The 14,718-nt window shown below is 45.2% G+C and overlaps 1 protein-coding gene across 1 annotated transcript in view; it reads left to right on the top strand.

The window, feature by feature from the left end:
• Window positions 1-576: 576 nt before the first annotated feature.
• Window positions 577-14,718, top strand: part of LOC310876180 (uncharacterized protein) — a gene marked incomplete at its 3' end in the record, with an annotated part of 43,563 nt that continues 29,421 nt past the window's right edge. The window contains exon 1 of the mRNA XM_083789625.1: window positions 577-658. Within this exon, the coding sequence (XP_083645751.1) occupies window positions 604-658 (55 nt within the window). The 5' untranslated portion in view covers window positions 577-603. The remainder of the gene's footprint in view (window positions 659-14,718) is intronic.

The following is a 14,718-nucleotide window of genomic DNA, read 5'->3' as shown; positions in this document are numbered from 1 at the left end:
TCGAAGAACGACTTTTTAGAATCTGATCTCAGGTCAGAATGGGTTCATCAGACCAGTGTGTGTCCAGTGGAAACCTCGTATGAATCTGATCTCAGGTCAGAATGGGTTTAGGGTAACACCTGTATGCTGTGATTTCCCTGAACATAAATGATGTGGTTGTTCTTATGTTGTACTTTATGGATCTGAACTCACACTCCTTCAGCTCTCATGGGAGCTCTTGAGCGATCCCATGTTTGTCCAGTCATTGTGTCAGTGGGTGTGTGTGTCTGTAGTTCAACTCCAGGAGTCAGAACCTTCCTACACACACACCTGGACTATGATGTCACAGGGTATGATGTCACAGCTTATGATGTCACAGGCTGGATGGAGAGTGACAAGCTGGAGTTGGAAATGCATTGTTTTCTAACACCAAAAGGGGTTCCCGCCTAAAATGGGTTAAACACTATTATTCTTCATGAAACGTATACTAATACATTTCCTTGTGTCGTTTCTCAGGGCACGGTAAACCTCGACATGACCCTTTGGCTCCTCCCCCTGTGAAGAACCGCGGCGCGGACGGAAGCTACACTACGCTAAGACGCTAACGCTACACGCGTTAGCGTCATGGAGTGCAACGGAGAGGTCAGCGACACGGACAGCGGGATCATCCTGCATTCTGGTGAGAAGATTATGAAAATAATAATACACTTTATTTATACTGGTGGAGAAGACTATGAAAATAATACTAATGATGTAATAGTAATGGTCTTTATTCTACGCTGGTCTGTTTTCCACAGAAAAACACATCATTATAATGATCTGACAAAAACAACACTGCCCTCAAAGTGGCGTCCGGGGCAGTGTTTCTATTTTAGTTTAGTCATAAGTCTTTGGACTGAAACTTCATTTAGTTTTAGTCACATTTTAGTCACCTGGGATAGGGATGCCACAAAGTGACCATTTGCCCAATCGAATAATCTACAGCTCTGGCGATTAATAATCGGGTCAATATCAGATGAAACTTTTAAGATTTTATATTATGCACATGCCATGGTCACATAACCATTATATGTTGAGTGCATGCTCTGATGGTTACAGTTGTATAATCAGTTCTGATGAGTAAACCTTTGTGGAGATCTTCTCAGTGCCATTCAGGATGGAAAATGAAATCCATTTGGATTTGGGGAGAAGTAGTTTCATAAGGGGCTGGTATGAAGTACTTGATATAAAGAGAGCATGTTCAGTTCACTAGTCTACACTCTACTCTACACCTGCCTTCATTTCATCTGATTGTCTGTCTGGCAGGCACTTAACAAGCCATCATTAACTGTGTCTGTTAGAGAGAAGAGTGGCTTTGCTCAACTTGATTTATACTTATATTCTCCACTCTGAATCGATTTTCGATTATGAAATATTAAAATCGATTTCGGAGACTGCAACTATTAATCGGAAAATCGATTATTCAGTGGCATCCCTAACCTGGAATGTCTTAGTGTTAGTCTAGTTTTAGTCGACTAAACGTCATAAGATTTTAGTCGACTAAATCTACAGTTGATTTAGTCTGGGGTCCGACACAGACAAACATTTAACATTTAACAAAAGGCAATACTTACAATTGTTTACAAACACTAAACTCAAAATAAAACATAGTAAAATAAAATATAAAATAAGAAATAAAAGACATAGGAGAAATAAAAAACGAAGAAAAAACCCTTTCAACACATTATACATTTGAATTATTATTTCCCCAGGGTTACTGCAGTATGGTGATTCAGCAGAACATGTTCTAAAAACACCCCCTAAATACCCACAGTTTTATGGACCGGAAGTAGACAGACATGCATTGGACTTAAATCCCTTTTATTTTAGATTGTTTTGTAGTAATAGTACGACATAAACTGTTTTAAACGTGTAACCCACATTTTAATCAACCCCCCTTCACTGCCGAGATTGTTGTATTACCTTTAGAGCATACGCTGAATTATTTGGGCTTTTGATCCGTGAAAATCCCGAGAAAAAAGGTTGCTCCGCTTGTTATACACGATCGCACCACCCGCCATCTTGGCACAAGACCCTCCTCCATGAGGCGTTGTACCCCGTTCATTTGCATTGGCCTCAATTTCCCAGAAGCCCTAGCAGCCCACAGCATGTGTTGATTTCCGGTTTCGTCATCAAAACGAAACCTTCTCGTCTCCAGCTCCGCAGCAAAGACGGAGTTTCTTTTTTAATTATTACAATACGGCGTATTAAACACATAAAACAAAAGGCGGGTATGTCGTATATCGCAGCGACAGTAACCTGGAGTAAACCATTCCTGGCAGGGAAACTGTTTTAAATCAGATGTCATGATGCACACATTGCCTTAACCCATTTAGGCCTGACGTCGGGAAAAGAAAGAAAAAAACGTCTTCTAAATCCTGACAGTTTTCTGAAAAACCTCATGTTTCTGTATCAGTTGGTGCTCAATATTTCATGTCACGGAAACCCCAGAAATTATATGTAATTGGCCTCCGATTCCCCCCCCCCCCCCCCCCCCCAGGAGCAAAGATTTGAGTTAAAAATGTCTGTTCGGGCCCAGGCCGTAGCGTAACGGTCTGGGCACCGGACTGGTGATCCAGTCGCGGTGTGCCGCGGGTTCGACTCCCGAACCCGACACGGCCTTTACCGCATGTCATCCCCCCATCTCTCTCCCGTTTCCTGTCAGCCTACTATCTGTCCCTTTAAAAAAAAATCAATAAAAGGCGTAAGCCGCAAAAAAAATATCTTAAAAAAAAAAAAAAAAGTCTGTTCGGAAAGAATACATATTCAAAGATTTCGCGCCACATTTTCACGATAAAAAATAAATAAATAGCAGACCTACAAGCTCGTAGCGCGCCACTCGGTGGCGCGCTACGAGCTTGTAGATCTGCTATTTTTTCAATAGCTAAAGTATAACATGATGCTATAGTTAAAACAACAAAAGGGGTTCCCTGCCCAGAATGTCTTAAATTGCTGATATCTGCGCTGCCCCTCTCGGTGAAAACCGTGTATTTCCAACTCCAGCGTGTCTCAGTTCAGGCTGCGGTTTCTATTGGCTGTCTCTGGACCTGGTGACCTGCTGACCTCTGTGATGACCATGTGGTCATCATTTCTCTGACCAGTCAGAGGTCAAGAAACTCCACAGAGGAAAAAAAAATGGGAGTTAGAATCTCAAGCGGGGGAGGAGGAGACCGGAATGTCTGGTTGACTCACTAATGTTAGGAAAGCATCAAACGATTACACACGGGGGTGTGTGTGTGTGTGTGTGTGTGTGTGTGTGTGTGTGTGTGTGTGTGTGTGTGTGTGTGTGTGTGTGTGTGTGTGTGTGTGTGTGTGTGTGTGTGTGTGTGTGTGTGTGTGTGTGTGTGTGTGTGTGTGTGTGTGTGTGTGTGTGTGTGTGTGTGTGTGTGTGTGTGTGCGGACCAGAATTGCTACTTATATATTTATACTATGTTTAGTTCATGTCTTGGCCTTTAATATAATTGATACGTTAACTTATTTTATACGTTGCGGTGTTGGGTGAAAATAGCAGATCTACAAGCTGACCGACATTTCTGTCAGCTTTATTAGATGCTTTAAATGGGGATCGGTTTGGATTATTTGATCAGCATAATTATTATTTCTTTATGATGGATTACTAATAACTGTTGAATATTTATCTCTGGTCTTTATGTTGTTGTTCTGAACAGCCTTTTAGTGACGATAGAACCACAAGTCATCTGATGTTGTTTAGTTTACAGACCAGGCATTCAATTAGTCCTGGGTCTCTCTCTCTCTCTCTCTCTCTCTCTCTCTCTCTCTCTCTCTCTCTCTCTCTCTGTGTCTCTCTCTCTCTCTCTGTGTCTCTGTGTCTCTCTCTGTGTGTGTGTGTGTCTCTCTCTCTCTCTCTCTCTCTCTCTCTCTCTCTCTCTCTCTCTCTCTCTCTCTCTCTCTCTCTCTCTCTCTCTCTGTGTGTCTCTGTCTGTCTGTCTGTATGTCTGTCTGTCATGTCTGTCTGTCTGTGTCTGTCTCTCTCTCTCTCTCTCTCTGTCTCTCTCTCTGTCAAAACAAAACAAAAGTCAACAAACATCCCAACAACAATGAACAACAAGCAATACAGTAACAATGAAAATAAATTAACAAACCTAAACATAACAGCATCTTAATGACCCTGTTCAGACAGATACACCTGTCTCTACTGTCCACTGTCTGTCCCTCAGACAGATATACCTGTCTCTACTGTCCACTGTCTGTCCCTCAGACAGATATACCTGTCTCTTCTGTCCACTGTCTGTCCCTCAGACAGATATACCTGTCTACTGTCCACTGTCTGTCCCTCAGACAGATATACCTGTCTCTACTGTCCACTGTCTGTCCCTCAGACAGATATACCTGTCTCTTCTGTCCACTGTCTGTCCCTCAGACAGATATACCTGTCTCTTCTGTCCACTGTCTGTCCCTCAGACAGATATACCTGTCTCTACTGTCCACTGTCTGTCCCTCAGACAGATATACCTGTCTCTTCTGTCCACTGTCTGTCCCTCAGACAGATATACCTGTCTCTACTGTCCACTGTCTGTCCCTCAGACAGATATACCTGTCTCTACTGCCCACTGTCTGTCCCTCAGACAGATATACCTGTCTCTACTGTCCACTGTCTGTCCCTCAGACAGATATACCTGTCTCTACTGTCCACTGTCTGTCCCTCAGACAGATATACCTGTCTCTACTGTCCCTAAGACAGATATACCTGTCTCTACTGTCCACTGGCTGTCCCTCAGACAGATACACCTGTCTCTACTGTCCACTGTCTGTCCCTCAGACAGATATACCTGTCTCTACTGTCCACTGTCTGTCCCTCAGACAGATATACCTGTCTCTACTGTCCACTGTCTGTCCCTCAGACAGATATACCTGTCTCTACTGTCCACTGTCTGTCCCTCAGACAGATACACCTGTCTCTACTGTCCACTGTCTGTCCCTCAGACAGATATACCTGTCTCTACTGTCCACTGTCTGTCCCTCAGACAGATATACCTGTCTCTACTGTCCACTGTCTGTCCCTCAGACAGATATACCTGTCTCTACTGTCCACTGTCTGTCCCTCAGACAGATATACCTGTCTCTACTGTCCACTGTCTGTCCCTCAGACAGATATACCTGTCTCTACTGTCCACTGTCTGTCCCTCAGACAGATATACCTGTCTCTACTGTCCACTGTCTGTCCCTCAGACAGATATACCTGTCTCTACTGTCCACTGTCTGTCCCTCAGACAGATATACCTGTCTCTTCTGTCCACTGTCTGTCCCTCAGACAGATATACCTGTCTGTCTCTTCTGTCCACTGTCTGTCCCTCAGACAGATATACCTGTCTCTACTGTCCACTGTCTGTCCCTCAGACAGATATACCTGTCTCTACTGTCCACTGTCTGTCCCTCAGACAGATATACCTGTCTCTACTGTCCACTGTCTGTCCCTCAGACAGATATACCTGTCTCTACTGTCCACTGTCTGTCCCTCAGACAGATATACCTGTCTCTACTGTCCACTGTCTGTCCCTCAGACAGATATACCTGTCTCTTCTGTCCACTGTCTGTCCCTCAGACAGATATACCTGTCTCTTCTGTCCACTGTCTGTCCCTCAGACAGATATACCTGTCTCTACTGTCCACTGTCTGTCCCTCAGTCGATGACAACTCCACATGTATTTTGCTGCCAAAACTGTGCATTTGGACTGTTCTCCCAGAACATATTGGAGTGATGAGTTATTAATGGAGGATTCAAATTCTTTATATTTTTCTTTAAATTGAGGGAAGAATGATTCTCTGATGTCTTTATACTTGTCGCATTGTAACAGAAAATGTAACTCTGTCTCCACCTCCCCTTGAGAGAGTGAACACAGTCTGTGTGTCTCTCTCTCTCTCTCTCTCTCTCTCTCTCTCTCTCTCTCTCTCTCTCTCTCTCTCTCTCCTACTCACGCAGGCATGCTATAAGTCACTGTTCTGTCTCTATGTCTCTCGCCCGGTGTGGACGACACTGGGGGAGATGAGATTAAGCAATTCATTTCTTTATTTGCAACACCTAATGGTGCGTCCACCACTCCACAATGTCCTAATGGAGCGTCCACGACTCCACAATGCAGCGTCTTGTGCTCGCATTCTTTTCCTCCGTCAAAGTAATTGAGCCATGTGACTCTCTCTCTCTCTCTCTCTCTCTCTCTCTCTCTCTCTCTCTCTCTCTCTCTCTCTCTCTCTCTCTCTACAATGTAAGCTCTCTCTCTCTCTCTCTCTCTCTCTCTCTCTCTCTCTCTCTCTCTCTCTCTCTCTCTCTATACAATGTAAGCTCTCTCTCTCTCTCTCTCTCTCTCTCTCTATACAATGTAAGCTCTCTCTCTCTCAGTCAGAAGGACAGGAACATTGTATCAGTCTTTACTTTAGACACACAACAACTTGTTGGTATCTGTGTTTATTTAGCCTCAGCCCTTAGCAACCATTCTGGTGACTAGTATTCAGCCCTTAGCAACCATTCTGGTGACTAGTATTCAGCCCTTAGCAACCATTCTGGTGACTAGTATTCAGCCCTTAGCAACCATTCTGGTGACTAGTATTCAGCCCTTAGCAACCATTAACAGCATATACCAATAGCAACCGAGGCTACCATTCCGAATTCCGAATCAGCTACCGAGTCCACTTCAATACGGCATAGAGTAGTCTGGGTCCGAGTCCACTTCAATACGGCATAGAGTAGTCTGGGTCCGAGTCCACTTCAATACGGCATAGAGTAGTCTGGGTCTGAGTCCACTTCAATACGGCATAGAGTAGTCTGGGTCAGAGTCCACTTCAATACGGCATAGAGTAGTCTGGGTCTGAGTCCACTTCAATACGGCATAGAGTAGTCTGGGTCCGAGTCCACTTCAATACGGCATAGAGCAGTCTGGGTCTGAGTCCACTTCAATACGGCATAGAGTAGTCTGGGTCCGAGTCCACTTCAATACGGCATAGAGTAGTCTGGGTCCGAGTCCACTTCAATACGGCATAGAGTAGTCTGGGTCCGAGTCCACTTCAATACGGCATAGAGTAGTCTGGGTCCGAGTCCACTTCAATACGGCATAGAGTAGTCTGGGTCTGAGTCCACTTCAATACGGCATAGAGTAGTCTGGGTCAGAGTCCACTTCAATACGGCATAGAGTAGTCTGGGTCTGAGTCCACTTCAATACGGCATAGAGTAGTCTGGGTCCGAGTCCACTTCAATACGGCATAGAGTAGTCTGGGTCCGAGTCCACTTCAATACGGCATAGAGTAGTCTGGGTCCGAGTCCACTTCAATACGGCATAGAGTAGTCTGGGTCCGAGTCCACTTCAATACGGCATAGAGTAGTCTGGGTCAGAGTCCACTTCAATACGGCATAGAGTAGTCTGGGTCCGAGTCCACTTCAATACGGCATAGAGTAGTCTGGGTCAGAGTCCACTTCAATACGGCATAGAGTAGTCTGGGTCTGAGTCCACTTCAATACGGCATAGAGTAGTCTGGGTCTGAGTCCACTTCAATACGGCATAGAGTAGTCTGGGTCCGAGTCCACTTCAATACGGCATAGAGTAGTCTGGGTCTGAGTCCACTTCAATACGGCATAGAGTAGTCTGGGTCTGAGTCCACTTCAATACGGCATAGAGTAGTCTGGGTCTGAGTCCACTTCAATACGGCATAGAGCAGTCTGGGTCTGAGTCCACTTCAATACGGCATAGAGCAGTCTGGGTCCGAGTCCACTTCAATACGGCATAGAGTAGTCTGGGTCCGAGTCCACTTCAATACGGCATAGAGTAGTCTGGGTCTGAGTCCACTTCAATACGGCATAGAGTAGTCTGGGTCTGAGTCCACTTCAATACGGCATAGAGCAGTCTGGGTCCGAGTCCACTTCAATACGGCATAGAGTAGTCTGGGTCTGAGTCCACTTCAATACGGCATAGAGTAGTCTGGGTCTGAGTCCACTTCAATACGGCATAGAGTAGTCTGGGTCTGAGTCCACTTCAATACGGCATAGAGCAGTCTGGGTCTGAGTCCACTTCAATACGGCATAGAGTAGTCTGGGTCTGAGTCCACTTCAATACGGCATAGAGCAGTCTGGGTCCGAGTCCACTTCAATACGGCATAGAGTAGTCTGGGTCTGAGTCCACTTCAATACGGCATAGAGTAGTCTGGGTCTGAGTCCACTTCAATACGGCATAGAGTAGTCTGGGTCTGAGTCCACTTCAATACGGCATAGAGCAGTCTGGGTCCGAGTCCACTTCAATACGGCATAGAGCAGTCTGGGTCCGAGTCCACTTCAATACGGCATAGAGTAGTCTGGGTCCGAGTCCACTTCAATACGGCATAGAGTAGTCTGGGTCAGAGTCCACTTCAATACGGCATAGAGTAGTCTGGGTCAGAGTCCACTTCAATACGGCATAGAGCAGTCTGGGTCAGAGTCCACTTCAATACGGCATAGAGTAGTCTGGGTCCGAGTCCACTTCAATACGGCATAGAGTAGTCTGGGTCCGAGTCCACTTCAATACGGCATAGAGTAGTCTGGGTCTGAGTCCACTTCAATACGGCATAGAGTAGTCTGGGTCTGAGTCCACTTCAATACGGCATAGAGTAGTCTGGGTCCGAGTCCACTTCAATACGGCATAGAGTAGTCTGGGTCAGAGTCCACTTCAATACGGCATAGAGTAGTCTGGGTCTGAGTCCACTTCAATACGGCATAGAGTAGTCTGGGTCTGAGTCCACTTCAATACGGCATAGAGTAGTCTGGGTCAGAGTCCACTTCAATACGGCATAGAGTAGTCTGGGTCAGAGTAGCGCAAACGTCGATCACTCTGCTGATTTCTGATCGTCTGCATCTTTGTTAAATTGACACACACATGTACACACACACACACACACACACACACACACACACACACACACACTCCTCTCTCTCTCTCTCTGTCGCTCTAATGAATCAGTCTTATGTCGCGCAGCTGTGTCTAGTTTCTCCCGGCGGATCCGGCTGGGAGCTGCCTATGCCATAGAAAGCATAGTGGACCCCAGGCTACCATTCTGGTGACTAGTATGTTATGTTCTATTAATCTAGAGCTCTGAAAACAGCCCATCTACAAGCTCACAGCTCACAGCGCCCGATCTACAAGCTCACAGCTCACAGCGCCCGATCTACAAGCTCACTGCTCACAGCGCCCGATCTACAAGCTCACAGCGCCCGATCTACAAGCTCACAGCTCACAGCGCCCGATCTACAAGCTCACAGCTCACGCGTGGAACAAGTGTAAAATCAATTACAACGTCATCAATGCCTGGGGACAAAATAATCAATAGATTTGGTCGACTATAACTGACTGAGGTTCAGATGGCTTATCTCGATACGACGTTTTGCTGCATGGATATATTTTATTGTATTCTGTTGTAGCGATATGTCTATACCGTCTACGACATGGATCTGTGTCTATACCGTCTACGACATGGATCTGTCCTCCACCTCCACGCCATGAACACATCTTACACGTTCAGGTGTTATGGTTGAACATATTGAACATGTTCAGGTGTTTAGACACATATCTGCTCTTTAAAACGAGCACTTTGCTGCACGGTCGGGCAACCTGAAAGCAAACTCCACCTGCCCCACATGTTTTATTTAGCTGCCAGGGGCAGGTGGGCAACCCTTAGTGTTTTATTTAGCTGCCAGGGGCAGGTGGGCAACCCTTAGTGTTTTATTTAGCTGCCAGGGGCAGGTGGGCAACCCTTAGTGTTTTATTTAGCTGCCAGGGGCAGGTGGGCAACCCTTAGTGTTTTATTTAGCTGCCAGGGGCAGGTGGGCAACCCTTAGTGTTTTATTTAGCTGCCAGGGGCAGGTGGGCAACCCTTAGTGTTTTATTTAGCTGCCAGGGGCAGATGGGCAACCCTTAGTGTTTTATTTAGCTGACGGGGGCAGGTGGGCAACCCTTAGTGTTTTATTTAGCTGACAGGGACACACACACACACACACACACACACACACACACACACACACACACACACACACACACACACACACACACACACACACACACACACACCTCTCTGATATCAGTCTGGACCTGCAGGGATTTAGGTACTAATCTGTGGAGCGGTACGGTTACGGTATGCTCCGTTACGCTCAGTGCATTTTTCTCTTTTCTTCTCCAAACCCGTTCCTCCGTTCTACAGCGACCTTTCTAAGCATTATGTTATACTTTAGCTGTTGGGAAATAGCAGATCTACAAGCTCATAGCGAGTGCCGCACTATGAGCTTGTAGGTCTGCTAGGTGGCGCAAATCTTTGAATATATATTCTTTCAGAGCGAGTTTTTAAATGGCGTAGACTCAGAGGAGGAAAGTAGTGAGTTGTAGTTATTCTCACAACTAGATTTTTCTTTTAATTCTTCATGAAATCATGATATATATATTTTTTGTATGAATTGTAGGAAACTAAATATACCCACAAATCAACCGGTTCCGTACACTGACCGGTTGAACTACGCTGTTGAATAGAGAGACTGAAAGATAAGTTAAAAGATACGTTTTATTGTGTTGAAAAGAGATTGAAAGATAAGTTAAAAGATACGTTTTATTGTGTTGAAAAGAGATTGAAAGATAAGCTCTGGCTGAAACGGTATAGGTGTTGAACGGAGAGATTGAGAGATAAAGACTTTCTTTGTTAAATGTGTGAAAGTGAACTGGATAGTATGACATCATGTGACCGCCATGTAGAGTTCAAAGTTCAAACCACAGTTTGAGGCAGAAGGAAATACCTGTTGTGTGAAAGTGTAGATCAGAGTATCAGATCTGAGATCAGCGGTGTTGATCTTATCTACCAGTCCATCACATGACCTGGCCCTAAAATATATATAAGGTGACTTCATTGATTGACATCAGATAGGGCCTGTCTGTCAGCTCAGACCCACAATGCAATGCAGGTACATTTTAGTAAATATTTTCAGCAATGGGATATTAATGTTTTGGCAGAACCTTGTTGTAATTTAGAAAGGCAGTGAAGAACTGGTGTAGACACAGGATATAACTGTAGTGATATACAGTAATACACAGGATATAGAGCACTGAAGTCCTGACGTAACTCGCTCATCCCCTCCATTCCCCTGGTTCTAAAGTCCTGACGTAACTCGCTCATCCCTTCCATTCCCCTGGTTCTAAAGTCCTGACGTAACTCGCTCATCCCTTCCATTCCCCTGGTTCTAAAGTCCTGACGTAACTCGCTCATCCCCTCCATTCCCCTGGTTCTAAAGTCCTGACGTAACTCGCTCATCCCCTCCATTCCCCTGGTTCTAAAGTCCTGACGTAACTCGCTCATCCCTTCCATTCCCCTGGTTCTAAAGTCCTGACGTAACTCGCTCATCCCCTCCATTCCCCTGGTTCTAAAGTCCTGACGTAACTCGCTCATCCCTTCCATTCCCCTGGTTCTGAAGTCCTGACGTAACTCGCTCATCCCTTCCATTCCCCTGGTTCTGAAGTCCTGACGTAACTCGCTCATCCCTTCCATTCCCCTGGTTCTGAAGTCCTGACGTAACTCGCTCATCCCTTCCATTCCCCTGGTTCTAAAGTCCTGACGTAACTCGCTCATCCCTTCCATTCCCCTGGTTCTAAAGTCCTGACGTAACTCGCTCATCCCTTCCATTCCCCTGGTTCTGAAGTCCTGACGTAACTCGCTCATCCCTTCCATTCCCCTGGTTCTGAAGTCCTGACGTAACTCGCTCATCCCTTCCATTCCCCTGGTTCTAAAGTCCTGACGTAACTCGCTCATCCCTTCCATTCCCCTGGTTCTAAAGTCCTGACGTAACTCGCTCATCCCCTCCATTCCCCTGGTTCTAAAGTCCTGACGTAACTCGCTCATCCCTTCCATTCCCCTGGTTCTGAAGTCCTGACGTAACTCGCTCATCCCCTCCATTCCCCTGGTTCTAAAGTCCTGACGTAACTCGCTCATCCCTTCCATTCCCCTGGTTCTAAAGTCCTGACGTAACTCGCTCATCCCCTCCATTCCCCTGGTTCTAAAGTCCTGACGTAACTCGCTCATCCCTTCCATTCCCCTGGTTCTGAAGTCCTGACGTAACTCGCTCATCCCCTCCATTCCCCTGGTTCTAAAGTCCTGACGTAACTCGCTCATCCCCTCCATTCCCCTGGTTCTAAAGTCCTGACGTAACTCGCTCATCCCTTCCATTCCCCTGGTTCTAAAGTCCTGACGTAACTCGCTCATCCCCTCCATTCCCCTGGTTCTAAAGTCCTGACGTAACTCGCTCATCCCCTCCATTCCCCTGGTTCTAAAGTCCTGACGTAACTCGCTCATCCCTTCCATTCCCCTGGTTCTGAAGTCCTGACGTAACTCGCTCATCCCCTCCATTCCCCTGGTTCTGAAGTCCTGACGTAACTCGCTCATCCCCTCCATTCCCCTGGTTCTAAAGTCCTGACGTAACTCGCTCATCCCCTCCATTCCCCTGGTTCTAAAGTCCTGACGTAACTCGCTCATCCCTTCCATTCCCCTGGTTCTAAAGTCCTGACGTAACTCGCTCATCCCTTCCATTCCCCTGGTTCTGAAGTCCTGACGTAACTCGCTCATCCCTTCGGTTCCCCTGGTTCTGAAGTCCTGACGTAACTCGCTCATCCCTTCCATTCCCCTGGTTCTAAAGTCCTGACGTAACTCGCTCATCCCTTCCATTCCCCTGGTTCTAAAGTCCTGACGTAACTCGCTCATCCCTTCCATTCCCCTGGTTCTGAAGTCCTGACGTAACTCGCTCATCCCTTCCATTCCCCTGGTTCTAAAGTCCTGACGTAACTCGCTCATCCCTTCCATTCCCCTGGTTCTAAAGTCCTGACGTAACTCGCTCATCCCTTCCATTCCCCTGGTTCTGAAGTCCTGACGTAACTCGCTCATCCCTTCCATTCCCCTGGTTCTGAAGTCCTGACGTAACTCGCTCATCCCTTCCATTCCCCTGGTTCTAAAGTCCTGACGTAACTCGCTCATCCCTTCCATTCCCCTGGTTCTAAAGTCCTGACGTAACTCGCTCATCCCCTCCATTCCCCTGGTTCTGAAGTCCTGACGTAACTCGCTCATCCCTTCCATTCCCCTGGTTCTGAAGTCCTGACGTAACTCGCTCATCCCTTCCATTCCCCTGGTTCTGAAGTCCTGACGTAACTCGCTCATCCCTTCCATTCCCCTGGTTCTGAAGTCCTGACGTAACTCGCTCATCCCTTCGATTCCCCTGGTTCGCGGAAGTAATTTCTCTATGGAGAATAACATGGGGTGATCTTAATATCGTCTACTATAAGCGTTGTGGTCCAAAAATAAACAAGCTGTCTCGGCGTTATTGTCAGGGAGGTGTCTCTGTATCGTTTGCAACAGTCAGTCACTCATATATGATACAGTCTGCTTCTAGCGAAAATCTAACTAATTCAGCAGCAGTAACATTAGCGTTTTCTCTCAGTCAGTTGATTCTTCATATCCATATGAGTGAAGCGGCCGGGGTGACATGTTTATTTTTCAAACACAGTTGTTATATGAGGCGATCTCAAATCGCCTCAATGGGGATTTCAATGCAACTAAACAAATACATGAACCTGGGGACTGACGCCCTCTACTGAAAGTGACGTCAGACTAAACAAATACATGAACCTGGGGACTGACGCCCTCTACTGAAAGTGACGTCAGACTAAACAAATACATGAACCTGGGGACTGACGCCCTCTACTGAAACTAAACAAATACATGAACCTGGGGACTGACGCCCTCTACTGAAAGTGACGTCAGACTTCGGTGCTCTATAACTGTAGTTTTGGGGATATTAATTGGAGAACTGCAAAGGTTTCTGACAGGTGGATGTTTTCATCCAGTGGAGACTCAAACTATGACCAAACATGTTCGTCAACTTCCTTTTATCACTGACGAAAACTAAATAAAATCTGTGACATACAGTAGATAAATACAGTAGATAAATCTATGACATACAGTAGATAAATACAGTAGATAAATCTATGACATACAGTAGATAAATACAGTAGATAAATCTATGACATACAGTAGATAAATACAGTAGATAAATCTATGACATACAGTAGATAAATACAGTAGATAAATCTATGACATACAGTAGATAAATACAGTAGATAAATCTGTGACATACAGTAGATAAATACAGTAGATAAATCTATGACATACAGTAGATAAATACAGTAGATAAATCTGTGACATACAGTAGATAAATACAGTAGATAAATCTATGACCTACAGTAGATAAATACAGTAGATAAATCTATGACATACAGTAGATAAATACAGTAGATAAATCTGTGACGTACAGTAGATAAATACAGTAGATAAATCTATGACATACAGTAGATAAATCTATGACATACAGTAGATAAATCTATGACATACAGTAGATAAATCTGTGACATACAGTAGATAAATACAGTAGATAAATCTATGACATACAGTAGATAAATACAGTAGATAAATCTGTGACATACAGTAGATAAATACAGTAGATAAATCTATGACATACAGTAGATAAATCTATGACATACAGTAGATAAATACAGTAGATAAATCTATGACATACAGTAGATAAATACAGTAGATAAATCTGTGACATACAGTAGATAAATACAGTAGATAAATCTGTGACATACAGTAGATAAATCTATGAAATACAGTAGATAAATCTATGACATACAGTAGATAAATACA

This window comes from Protomyctophum parallelum (genome assembly GCF_964188405.1).
Source record: "Protomyctophum parallelum genome assembly, chromosome: 18".
NCBI lineage: Eukaryota > Metazoa > Chordata > Actinopteri > Myctophiformes > Myctophidae > Protomyctophum > Protomyctophum parallelum.
This window is presented reverse-complemented; position numbering and strand designations above follow the sequence as displayed.